At 46.8% G+C, this 14,251-nt stretch overlaps 1 protein-coding gene across 4 annotated transcripts in view; it reads left to right on the forward strand.

Annotated features, from left to right (window-relative positions):
• Positions 1-14,251, forward strand: part of MARK1 (microtubule affinity regulating kinase 1) — a 452,814-nt gene that overhangs the window by 384,751 nt on the left and 53,812 nt on the right. For all 4 annotated transcript variants that reach the window (XM_086927926.1, XM_086927925.1, XM_086927927.1 and 1 more), the window contains exons 13-14: positions 383-576; positions 2,180-2,280. In XM_086927926.1, the coding sequence (XP_086784052.1) occupies positions 383-576; positions 2,180-2,280 (295 nt within the window). The remainder of the gene's footprint in view (positions 1-382; positions 577-2,179; positions 2,281-14,251) is intronic.

Consider the following 14,251-nt stretch of genomic DNA (forward strand, 5'->3'; position numbering starts at 1 on the left):
TGGCAACATAAAATTATACCACAGATAAATTAGCTAAAACAGAGCACCATTTAGCATATAGGGCAGAGACTGACTCAGCGAAACATACAAAGAGGACCTCCGGGTGAATGAGCAGGTATTTAGTCCTCATTGCAAGAGGGGACTAGGAGAGCTATACTGTTATATTTGCGGGCAAGCCTAGTTGCCTGTTTCCCAGATGTAATCAACTTCGGAAAGCCAAGGGATGTACTAAGGGGTCACAAAGTGTTAGTGTCTTTGATGGTATTTTGCTTAGCAAAGATCTTGCTGGCGTAGCTTTATTTCCATTGACCGGTTGAAAAGTCAGTGCGACTCTTATCTTTCATTGGGCGAATTTCAACATGCTATACTTTTTAATTAACAGCTGGGCCATCGATTCCTCCTGCGGTGTCCTATACGAAACGGGGCCAGGCAAACAGTGTTGAAAGTGAACAGAAAGAGGACTGGGACAAGGATGGGCCTCGCAAGCTGAGCAGCACAACCGTGAACTCGAAGGGTGAAGTTACTGCAAGTCCAATCGTAGGATCAGAGCGAAAAAAGTCTACCACTGCTCCAAGCGTAAGTCTCTCAAACTTCCCTGAGCAACAGCCTCTCTTGAGAATATTAAAAATGCTTTACAGAAGGATCTACTCTTTAGTATCAATATAAGTATTACATGTTTTGCTTTTGAAAAACATTGCATTTGAATATTGTTTGCCATGTGGCGGCCTTTACTGTTTTTGTCACACCTCAGAGGTAAGAGAAGCTTATCAATTCTTGGCTCAATTGTGCTTTAAATGTTTCTAATTTTTAATTTCAAGTACATTAGGTGATGTTGTCTTAATGAGTGAACTAGCTTAGTGCGTTATTAAAAGGCCAATTGATGGACCATGTATAATTTTTGTATGGTAACTATTTATCTAGGAAATTGTATCCGCTATATATACTTTGATTTACATCGCGCTTTCCTCGACGATCTTTGACAAGTCGATAGGAATTCCATTTGTCATGCATTGAATCATTCATTTGTAAATTTGTGTTTTTTCAACACATTCCCTAATCTTAACCGGATTAATGACTACTCACTAATGTACAATGTTGCAAGCCTTAAAAAGGGGTTTTTATTTTAAGATCACCAAGATTAAATTTGTCCACTTGTTTCTCTCCTGCTCACCCAGCACCTGTGACACTCACCATGTTAATGTTCCTTTTATTTTGTGCATGTTAATGCGAGAGAGCTTTAGCTCTGCTCACTGGCTTCACATAGAAAACCATTCTTCTTTGTCTGACAGAAGGGCTTTTGACACTGAACAGTCTGATAGTTTTATTAGGACCAATGGGGCCTAATCAAGGAACTTGCCTGTAATTATACTTGTCCAGCATTGTTTTAGTCCAAAGATTGGCCTGCCACCCACCTCAATTCCCCAGGTTTATGCGGATAACATGCGAGTGCCCAAAACCTCACTCAAATGATGCTCAGGAGTGGGGGCAGCAGGGCAGGTACATCCCTTTGGAAAGGCACCTAGGTAGAGCTTTGAAAGTGATTTTAATTTGTGCATAATAACCATATCAACCAGGGTATCCTAGCGTTGCCTCTAGGGATACTCAAAGAAGTGTGTGGATCTGAAAGGAATACTAATGGCGGAAACATTATTTATAGTTCAGTGCTGTCATTCATATTCAGCCCATGACCCTCCTTCTCATTGGCTAGGATGGGAGGCTAATAAAAACTACGTTTTTGTTATCAGCCTTGTGGCGGCCTTTATTGATTTTACAGTCCAGGTTATTGTCCTGGTTTCTGAATATAAATTCATTTGAATTTAGATGTTAAAACCTAAATGACCTTAAAACCTAGCACGAGAAAGGAAAAGTGAGGTAGCCTGAGGAATTGGAAAATATGTATCCATATTCTGGGTTTGTGAAATCATTTTTTATAATGTCCATGTACTAATATAAAGCCCTTCATGCCAGCATTTGTTCCCAGTTTTGGCCTATAGTGGAACTGAATCTCCGGGAGAGTTTGAGAATTGTGTAAGATCAAGCAACAAATGACTGATACTTTTCACAAAACAGCCACATGAGGAATAAATACATATGTATTTCATGACCAGTATGCTGCCTGATTATTTTTTGAAAAATGTTTAATTTGTAAATATTTTTTTTCTTTTTTTATCCTGTGAAGAACAACATATTTCCTGGTGGTGGAATGACTCGAAGAAACACTTATGTTTGTGACCGCACTACAGATCGAAACTCTGCAATACAAAATGGCAAAGACAGCAGGTACCACATCAGATTTGTTTATTCAAGTTGGCTATTTATAAAGTCAAACCAGGGTACTTTAAACAAAAAAAAACTTTACATGCTGTTGTTGCCAAGGATTGTTTTGCTAATAGAGCTAGGAAAAAAGCCACAAAATGTCATTAGAAGAAACTTGAGAGTTTAAGATATATAGTTTCTAAGTTGGTGACCCTGGTGAAATAACCACATTAATAGTCCCTTTTGACACTGCAGTGTACATTCATTAGCCCCCAACACTGTGCTCTTGTTCCACAGGCAATCACACCTCTGGAGGCAGCCACCTTTCTTCATATCTATGTGTGGTTTACTTTGTTATTGCAATTTAATGGCATGCACATAAAAGTTGTGTATAAGTGAAGTATTGACAACATTTTGTGATTTTAACAATGGTGGGAAACTCGTTGTAAATTACCACTACCTCAAGTATCCCACTTCAAAGGCCTCCTTTTCTTCTCCGCCACTCCAGTTTCCCCAATACTTTAGATTGCAAGGAACGTTACCCCGTTCCTATACTTGCCTTAGCCCTTACTACAGCACCCTAAGTTGTAATGGCCTGGCTCTTTTCCTGTATCCTTCTGAAAGTAAAACTGAGACACTGTTACTTACACCACTGCTAACATGGTTCCTTATCTTCATACTTATTGTATCATGTCACTTGTTTATATTCTTTTTATTTTAAGTGAGGCTAAATGACAACATGAATTGATTTTCAAAAACATACTCGAAATCGCTGTTATTAGATTGCTTTTTTTCTCCTTCAAGTTATGTTTGGCGACATTCTTTGGGGGTGAGGCGCAAGGTAAGGTATGTCCAAGTTGATTCATTCTGTGCAGGCTTAGAACAAAAGCCTGCCTGTGAGGACTGAAAACCACCAAGGCCTCGAGTGGTTTCTGGTGGAAATGTGCAGTGAAATCTGTTTAATACTGGAACAGATTATTCATTCCCTTGTCCTAGTGCCCCATTTGTCAACTTCAGTCTCACAATGAACTTTCCAGTAATCATCCTTGTAAAGCTTTGAGTGTTTACAGTGTTCAGTTTATACTTCAAACGATGCTCTTATTAGGCCTTTCAAGGCAAGGATGGCATTAAAATGTTTCTGACATATCTGCAGTCTCAAACTAGCTAATACAGATTGGTTCTTGAAGAGAACGTTAAAGTGTTAGAAGACAGTAGATACATGTGAGTATAACACCCACTGCAATCAGCCCCAACATATTAAGAAGCGAAAGGTCTACCATAGCTCAGGAGGCTGACCGGTGAGTTTACACGGATCACGGGCAATCCATGGTTGCTGATCGCTTTTGAAGTCCCCTGCCCTCAGGCACTGTAATGTAATGTGTAATGTAATGGTACTTGTATAGCGCACGAATCACCATGAGGCATCTCGGCGCTTGTACGAATACCGCTGAGGAACCCTTCCTGGCCTTTGCCTGTGAAGTGCCCTCTCCTGGGCACCCCCAAGGTGAAGCCAGGCATCCTAGCGTTGTTGGGGCCGTTGTGGAGATTAAGCAAGCTATTGCCCAGAGTTGCAGAGTGGGACCCATGATTAGAATAGGCACCGAGGCGAGAATTATCAGGTCCGGGGAAATTGAGCCCAAGAGCCGCCGAGGCGGGAATTGAACCCTGGTCCCGGGCCAGACCTTTGCATCAGGGTCTGCCGCTGTAACCATTGAGCCACACTTCTCCACTGTGGAGTACTCCCCTTCGGTGACATATTTTTTGGAAACATGCAGCCTGCCCCTCCTTTTTTGCCATGCTCAGCATTACATCCAGTAGACAGATTCATTGCCTGATCGAAACACAAGACCTTCTGCTGTGTGTTCGCTCTTGTTGCAGTCCAAAGAACCTCACAATTCTGGGTGTGGAGTCGAACAGCCCTTGGGAACTGTTTTACAGCTAATGAGAGGATTCGTACATTCATGATAACTCCATGTGGTGTTCATTCTTTCATAATGATCCCACGTGGTGTTCAATTGCAAAAACAATTGATGGACGGATAATGGCAAAACATTCACCCCAGTCACAGATCTGGGTTTAATCCATTGTTATTTTGCTCACCACACCACCCCAGTTCAGACATGGCCATATGCAAATCAGTCTTGACCCTATGCCTCATGGGAACAGTCCAGCCCGAACTGCCAACCATGTTTTCCCTGGACCGGAATCAAGAATCCTAGGACCGGTTTCTGGCTATTAGCTGTCATCAGCCAGGATAGCTTGATTCCAGTGTCATGGAGAGCACGGGACTCACGTCTGAGCATACCCGTCCCACTCGGGGTGACAAATGCAAAAACAACAATTGATGGACGGAATGTTGCACAATGGCAAAACATTCACTCCCAGTCACAGATCTGGGTTTAATCCATTGTTATTTTGCTCACCACACCAGTTCAGACATGGCCATATGCAAATCAGTCTTGACCCTGTGCCTCATCGGAACAGTCCAGCCCGAACTGCCAAGCCATGTCTTCCGTGGACCGAAATCAAGCATCCTAGGACCGGTTTCTGGCCATCAGATGAAGAGCCAAGATGGCCGACGGAGCAGGAGCTTGCTAAGAGCTCCCGGTGCTTGGGATCCCACTTGTTGGATTTATCCCTGTCAGCACCCACCGCTCCGTGGAAACCGACTACATAAGAGTAATAGGATTACAACCAGCATATTTTTATTTTTATTTTTATTCTCTCCACCTTGTACGGCGGAGGGCTGAAACCCACTCGTCTCTCAATCCGGATCGCCTCCATCGCGCTGCTGGACTGTGCAGCTGAAGCCCCGGGAGCCTGCCGAGCCTCCTTCTCCCTGCGGACCAGTGCTGCGACCGGCAGAGGAGCCCCCGCGGCGCCGGAGGTCAGAGAGGCCCCCTCCCGCCGCTTCATGGATGAGGACACAGGCTGTGGTGCCGGGAACAATCGCGCTGCTGGACTGTGCAGCTGAAGCCGACCACCCCGCTGCACCGGAGCACCTGAGAGCTGACTCTGAGCTAAGCGGCCGAGGCTTCCTTCGCCCGCCTCAAGGCGCTGGTCTGGAGACACAGGCTGTGGTGCCGGGAACAATAGCGCTGCTGGACTGTGAAGCCGACCACCCCGCTGCACCGGAGCACCTGAGAGCTGACTCTGGGCTAAGCGGCCGAGGCTTCCTTCGCCCGCCTCAAGGCGCTGGTCTGGAGACACAGGCTGTGGTGCCGGTAACAATAGCGCTGCTGGACTGTGCAGCTGAAGCCGACCACCCCGCTTCACCGGAGCACCTGAGAGCTGATTCTGGGCTAAGCGGCCGAGGCTTCCTTCGCCCGCCTCAAGGCGCTGGTCTGGAGACACAGGCTGTGGTGCCGGGAACAATCGCGCTGCTGGACTGTGCAGCTGAAGACGACCACCCCGCTGCACCGGAGCACCTGAGAGTTGATTCTGGGCTAAGCGGCAGAGGCTTCACCCGCCTCAAGGCGCTGGTCGAGGCCACGAAGCCGGACCCCTCCCGCCCGCCCCACAGCACCGGAGGATCAAGAGAGCCCCCCCCCCCCCTCCCGCCCGCTTCGAGGCGCTATCGCTGAGTGCTCTGCCTGCCTGGACCCCTCCCGTTCGCTCCACAGCACCGGAGGATCGAGAGAACCCCCCCTCCCCCCCTACTTCAAGGCGCTGGTAGAGGACACGAAGACGGACCCCATCCGCCCGACCCACAGCACTGGAGGATCAAAGGAGGCCCCCCCCTCCCGCCCGACTCAAGGCGCTGGTCGAGGCCACGAAAACGGAGACGGACCCCGCCCGCCCGCCCCACAACTCCGGAGGGCTGAGTGAGCCCCCCCCCCCCCCCCTCCCCCTCCCGCCCGCTTCAAGGCGCTATGCGTTGGGTGCCTTGCCTGGCCGGAACCGCTGGGTCATCGATCAGAACGAGGCCATGACAGCGCCCCCGGAGGTGTGGCGCCACTGACCGGTGTAGCATATGAAATGAGCCCTGGAAAACGAGATCTAGGGGGCCGACAGGAGCCTGCCCCCACCGGCACTGGGCATGGATTCTCGCCACCCCACCGCTCAGGAAACACAGGTTTGGATTTCTGGAGGTAGTCAGTTTGAGCTCACCCTGGAAGGTTTGGAGCCCTGCGGCAAAAAACGCACAGCTCACTTATAACTGCCTTGAGACACTTGTCTAAAACACTGAATCTGCAAAACCCTGCTGGCAAGCCTTACACGCTTATGGAGGCATAAGGTATTTATTTCAGCCCACCTGACTGCACACTTTTTTAACTACCTCCTTGTTGCAATATGGCTGGAGCCATTAAACTGCACACACTTTGAGCTACCTCCTTTGTGCAAAATGGCTGGGGCCATAAAACTGTAGACATAAATCCCCTTCGGTATCCAGATGGCCGCGAGGCTCCCCAGTTTGCCTCCCCCTCGCATGACCAACAGAAATAGAGATAAGACTCCCTTCCAGCAAGCCATGAGCAATGCACAATGTACACCACTGGGCGCTACCACGTCGGACTATGATAGTGTCTGCCTTTCATAGTGGTACTATATTACATTACTATACCCCTTACTGTATCCAGCACTTTCATAGGGGTACTATATTATATTACTATACCCCTTACTGTATCCAGCACTTTTCACTTTATCTGCACATGTAATACACCGATTACTACCTCATATATTTGTGCCGTTTATAGTGGTATTATATTTTTATATTCCTAACTGTATCCTGCACCGAGGGCTACCTCATATATTTTTTGCAGTTTATTGTGGTTTTATATTCCTAACTGTATCTTGCACTGATTGCTACCTCATATCTCTGTGCCGTTTATAGTGGTACTATATTTTTATATTTTTATATTCCTAACTGTATCCTGCACCAAGGGCTACCTCATATATTTTTTGCATTTTATTGTGGTTTTATATTCCTAACTGTATCTTGCACTGATTGCTACCTCATATCTCTGTGCCGTTTATAGTGGTACTATATTTTTATACTCCCAATTGTATCCTGCACCGAGGGCTACCCTATATTTTGGCCTTCTGTATCCTGCACCGAGGGCTACCTCATATATTTTTGCAGTCTATTGTGGTTTTATATTCCTAATTGTATCCTGCACCGAGGGCTACCTTATATTTTGGCCTTCTGTATCCTGCACCGAGGGCTACCTCATATATTTTTGCAGTCTATTGTGGTTTTATATTCCTAATTGTATCCTGCACCGAGGGCTACCTTATATTTTGGCCTTCTACAGTGGTATTGTATTTAGCGCCACCTGTCTCATGTGACTCTTGTTATCAATTGTATCTGGCTATTGATTCATGTACCTCACATATTTTTGACTATTTTTGACTTTTCACTATTGCTCACCTTCAACCCAGGTATTTTACAGTTTGCATAGGTACCTTATTCCAGCATATTTTTAGTATTGTACGTCTACTTTATTCTGCATTTGACTTTTGTTTGCAAGTGTATTTCGCTACTGACACATACTCACTTCTGTCACTTTCGATTCAGGTTTTTTACTGCCTGCATAGGTATTTTATTTTATTCCTGCATTTGTTTCTGCACTCATTACACCTCACTACCTCGCTACCCTGTTTACGTTGACGACTACCTCACATACCCTGGCTGTTACTTGTGTCACTGTTACCTGTGTCACTATTACTCCCGGCAACCGGCGTCTACTGGGCACCCACACGCCCCTACCTATTCCGTCATCATATCATGGAGCTCATCGGCAAGCACACATATAGAATCAACTACCCACCCGCACTCACCAAAAACGCTGCAAAACGCTTTAAACACAATCTACTGAGGTCCCACCCTGAAACCCCCTTTGCAGACACCTACTTCTCACCGGTCAATGGTGCCGTAAACATTGATATCATCTTCCACACCACACGAAGAGCTCAATGGAGAAAAACGTTCCTCTCCCTACTCACCGTCTCCAATGCTAGGAAATCCGCTCATGGCCGAACACTCACCATCACACCTTCCCAACTCTTCCCGGGCAGAACCACCATCACTATTTATAACAACGGGATTGTCCTTATCCAATCCACAGACAGGAACCTGGAACTACTAGACAACCTGTTCCCCACTTTCATACAGCACCTCTCCAAACCACGGACCCCCACTCACAGCACACACAGCACTCTCAGTCCTATCACCCGTGATTTCACAGCCCCTAATCACAACCATTCTCTCCTAGCTCAGCCCCTAAACGACACGCACCTCTCCTCTACCCCCGTCACCACAGTCATTCCTCCACTTACTGTAGCCACGCCACATTCCTCACTCACAGACTCAGACCTTTCCCCCTCGCACACCAGCCACACCCCCCCCCCACCAACATCTTGACCCCCACTCATACCACAACCATTCCGCTCACCCCTGACACCACTTCCCATACCAACAACGCCGCTAATCTAGCGCAGCCCCAAAACGACACGCACCTCTCCTATACCACCGGCACCTTAGCCATGCTCCCATCCACTGCTGCTACCCCACACCCCTCAATCACTGACATTGATCTTGGCCCCACATACACCAGCCGTACCCCCTCCCCCCATATTCCATCCCACATTCCCATTCTTGTCACCCAGGACATCACAGCCCCCACCCACATCCCGCCTAAGCAAGCTAAGCATCTGATCGACAAGCTCACAGTTAAACCCCACCCTTTGTCCCCCCCCATTCTCAGCCCTCACCCCCACTCATTAACCAACCACGCAGAACACGCTACCCCTAACTCTTCAACTACGACTCCTCAACAAAGAACCACATACAACCCCACCTCCCCCCCCATTCTCACCCCGCACTACCGTACATGCGCCCCCTCCACCACTAATAAACGCCCATCCTCCACCCTGCACTCTCCGCCTACCACCAATACCCTCAACCACACCTCCAACATCTCCCCGTTGTCACCCACGCCCGACCCTCCCATCCTCACCCCCAACACAACGACCGACCCTCCCATCCCCACCTCCAACACATATCTCACACTGGACTGCACTACGACCTCCCTCCTCCAGCTCAAAGAAGACATGCACATCATCAAACAACATCTACTCTGCCTATCACAATCCAGTCACCCCTCACCCAACACCCTCCACCAGATCAAACAAGACATTCACATCATCAAACAACTACTCAGCACTCATCCCAGACAGCCCGCACGCGCCTCCACCATCACCTCCCCTCCCAACTGGACCTCCAGGTCCTCCCGGGTGGCGAACTCTCGCACTCGACTCCCACCGCACTGGACCACAATCCCTGTTCACAACCGCGAAAACCGCCCCCATCGCTCCTGTAGTCCTCTCTCGGACCTAGACACAATCGCCCTCCTCCGCTCCTACGACCCAGCTCCCCATAGCAATACACCCGACACTCTCACTGCCATTCCCACGATTCACTCCAATCCCCTTAGACCCCCCACACTGAACAACAGAATAGCTATCCATAGTAACCTGAGTAAAGTCCCTCTCGCTCTAGAACCCCCTTCCTCCCTCGACACACCCCGTCTCAAATGCACTCTCCTCAACTGCAGATCAGCCGCAAAACACTCCTTCGCTATCGCCGATCTCATCCTAAAACTGGATCTTGACTTAATCATCATGACTGAAACATGGCTAACAGAATCTTCTACACCTATAATGGACATTCTGGTTCCCCCCAACTACCACATCACCAGACTTGACAGGACTGGCAATAAAAAAGGTGGCGGAATCGCATGTATACACAGGTGCAACCTCTCTGTCCTGAAAGTAACTTCCCCCTCCCTACCCTCCCCAACCTCCTGTGAATACATCTGCCTCAATATTATCAGTGAGGGCAAACCGATTTGCACTCTTCACGGCGTGTATCACCCACCCGGCGACAACCTTACCTTCTCCCAGCAAATCATGGATATGATCTCAACCAACTCCGGGCGACAACTCACACAAATATACCTTGGTGACTTCAACCTCCACTGGAACGATCACAATGATGCGGTGGTAAAAGGTCTGAAGAATTTCCTTAACGCCCTTGACCTCACTCAAATCTGCAATAGTCCAACTCACAAGAAAGGCTCTATCCTCGACCTTATCATCTCCAAAGAAGCCTCTATCCAACTCGAATCTATCCAACCCTGTGACTGGTCAGACCATCATATTATCACATTCTTCATCAATGTAAAAGTTAAATTTAACCCTGTTCAATCCGCCAGGCCCAAAATCTGGAAAAGAGACATGAAAAAACTAAACTCAAACCCTCTGCCCCCCAACAGCTGCAATTCACTACTTCCTCCCACTGGCGTTAAGGACGTCCAATCCTTGACTGATCACTATCTTAATACTATGTCCTCAATAATTAATGAAGTCGCACCCTTGCAGCTAAAAAAAGCCTCCGCAAAAATCTCCAATCCCTGGTACGACGGGAGTCTCAATGACGACAGACGCGCCATGCGAATGGCAGAGCGCACCTGGAGATCAGCTCCCTCTGCACTGAACCTAAAAACCCTGAAGAAAAAGAGAAATGCCTACTTCAGGAAAATAAAACGCTCAAAATCAGTCTTCTTCAGCCGTCAGCTTGACCTAGCCAAAAATCGTCCGAGAAAGCTGTTTGAGCTTATCCAAACGCAATCCAAAGAACACCCCCAACCTCTCAACACTATGGGTGAAGCTCCCTCCTGTGAAGACTTCGCCTCTTTCTTTATCCAAAAAACTGACAACATAAAGAATGACCTTCTCATGGATGCAAGCCGCTACCCCAAACCCCTCTACATAGCACCAACTAAACCAAAAAACAATGCCATCTGGTCAACCTTTGTCACCTACACGGAAGAAGAAATTGGCAAACTGCTCAGCACTCTGAAACCTTCCAATCACCTCACGGACCCCCTTCCTGCTAACGCTGTCAAAGTCCTTACCCCGTCGCTCCTTCCACTCTGGACTAAAATCATTAACAGCTCACTTCAACAAGGGTCCATTCCCGACTCCCTCAAAGTGGGACAAGTCACGCCCTTGCTAAAGAAACCTACAGCCGACCCCTCAGACCTCAACAACTACCGCCCCATCACCAACATTCCGACTCTTGCCAAACTGCTGGAAAAATGCGTACAAATACAATTGTCTAAACACATTACTCAGTTTGATCTTCTCAACTCTCATCAATCAGGCTTCAGAGCAAATCACAGTACTGAAACTGCTATGACTCACATAATCGATGACGCCCTCCAAATCCTAGATAACAACGATACCTGCCTCCTAATCCTCCTTGATCTCTCCTCCGCATTTGACACCGTCAAACATGAGAATCTACTCGACCTATTAAACACAAGAATGGGCCTATCTGGAACTGTGCTCAAATGGTTCACGTCCTTTCTGCATAACAGGTCGCAGAAATTCAAGAGCAACAACTTGATGTCCGCGCCAAGACCTGTATCGCTAGGCGTACCACAAGGATCCTCCCTATCCCCAACTCTGTTCAACCTAGTTATGGAACCTCTCACCACCTTGCTACAAGAATCCAATGTGCACTTCCACATGTATGCTGATGACACCCAACTTTATCTCAAACTTCAATCACCCAATGACATCACGCTCTTGAATTCAACGATCAGTAGCACCCAATCCTGGTTGGCCGCTAATCATCTCAAACTTAATGCCCTCAAAACAGAGTTCCTTTTGATCTCACCTCCCGCGAAGATCACTACCGCACAAATATGGCTTAAACACCTAACAGCACTCAATGTTCAACCCACCATCGTGGACTCAGCAAAATCCTTGGGCATAACACTCGACACCAATCTCAGCATGCAGGAACACATCAACAAAGCAACTAAGGGAGCAAATTTCCAAATCAACACCCTTAGGAAACTTAAACCCTTCCTTCCAGCCAAAGATTTCCAAACTGCGGTACAATCACTTGTCATTCCTCGAATAGAATACGGCAGCACCGCCCTCTGCGGTCTCCCCCAAGCTACTACGGCACCCATAAGAGCCTCTTTAAACGCCGCAGCGAGACTTATCACTGGATCAAAAAAACACTCACACATCTCCCCTGACTTCAAATCCCTGAACTGGCTGCCTTTTGAAGCCAGGATACACCTGAAAATCGCTTGTCTGACACACAAGGCTGTCCACCTTAGCTCACCTAGATACCTCGCTCAGAAGCTGACGATTTCTGGAGGATCCAGAAACACTAGAGGCACAAACAACCTTTTGCTAAAGCCTAAAAGATTCCGCAAAGAAAAAACCTACAAACGCTCTTTCTCAGGAATGGCTCCCAGGATTTGGAACTCACTCCCCCCTGAAATCAGACTCATCCCTTCTACCATTCTTTTCAAGAAAGAAGTAAAAGCGATCCTCATGGCTAAATGCACTTGAACCACTACTGGGGATCAACTTCAAAGACTCAGTGCTCATCTGTACTACTTGTTCGAACCCTTTGCTTCTCTGTATGACTTTGAAATTGATTACTTGATTGTTTATGATATCATTTCACTGTACTTTTAACACTATAGATGTTTCTGTGTATATTCTGCTATTCACCTATGTAAAGCGCTCTGATATCTGCGAAGATCTTGTTCGCGCTATATAAAACTTTCAAAATAAATAAAATAAATCAGCCGTCATCAGCCGGACGGGTGTGCTCAGACGTGAGTCCCGTGCTCTCCATGCCACTGGAATCAAGCTATCCAGGCTGATGAGGACTGAAAGCCCGAAACTGGTCCTCGGATGCTTGTTTCCAGTCCAGGGAGGACCTGGCTTGGCAGTTCGGGCTGGACTGTTCCCATGGGGCACAGGGTCAAGACTGATTTGCATATGGCTGGGTTCAAATTGGAATGGCATGGTGAGCAAAAAAACAATGGATTTAGGCACAGATCTCTGTACTGGGGTGAATGTATGACATTAATCTGCATTCTGTCCATCACCTGTTGTTTTTGCATATTTTTCCCACGTGGTGTTCATGCATTAATGACACCCTCATGTGGTGTTTTTGCATTCACGATAACCTCCGTGTATTGTTCTTGCATTCATGATAACCCCATGTGTTGTTTTTGCATTCATGATAACCTCCATGTGTTGTTCTTGTATTCATGATAACCTCATGTGGGGTTCTTGCATTCATGATAATCCCATGTGTTGTTCTTGCATTCATGATAACCCTGTGTGTTGTTCTTGCATTCATGATAACCGCATGTGGTGTGCTTGCCTTCATGATTACCCTATGTGGTGTTCTTGTACATGATTACTCCATGTGGTCATCTTGCATTTATGATAACCCCAAGTATTGTTTTTGTTCATGATAACCCCATATGATGTGCTTGCATTCATGATAACCCCATGTGGGGTTCTTGCTTTGATTAAAAACCCCATATGTTATTCATGCATTCATTATAACCCCGTGTGGTGTTCATGCTCTTCGTTTCATGACAACCCCTGTGGTGTTATTTCATTCTTGATAACCTTGTGTGGAGTCCTTGCATTCAAGACATCCTCATGTAGTGTTCTTGTATTCATGATAGCTCCATGTGTTATTCTTGCATTCATGATAATCCCATGTGGGGTTCTTGGATTCATGCTAACCTCCATGTTTTATTCTTGCATTTATGATAACCCCATGTGGTGTTCTTGCTTTCATAAAAACCTTGTGTGGAGTCCTTGCATTCAAGACATCCTCATGTAGTGTTCTTGTATTCATGATAGCCCCATGTGGTGTTCTTGCATTCATGATAATCCCATGTGTTCTTGCATTCATGATAACCGCATGTGTTGTGCTTGCCTTCATGATTACCCTATGTGGTGTTCTTGTATTCATGATTACTCCATGTGGTCATCTTGCATTTATGATAACCCCAAGTATTGTTTTTGTTCATGATAACCCCATATGTTTTGCTTGCATTCATGATAACCCCATGTGGGGTTCTTGCTTTGATTAAAAACCCCATATGTTATTCATGCATTCATTATAATCCTATGTGGTGGTCATGCACTTAATTTC

The sequence above is a fragment of the Lissotriton vulgaris genome, chromosome 6 (assembly GCF_964263255.1).
Source record: "Lissotriton vulgaris chromosome 6, aLisVul1.2, whole genome shotgun sequence".
NCBI classification, from domain to species: domain Eukaryota; kingdom Metazoa; phylum Chordata; class Amphibia; order Caudata; family Salamandridae; genus Lissotriton; species Lissotriton vulgaris.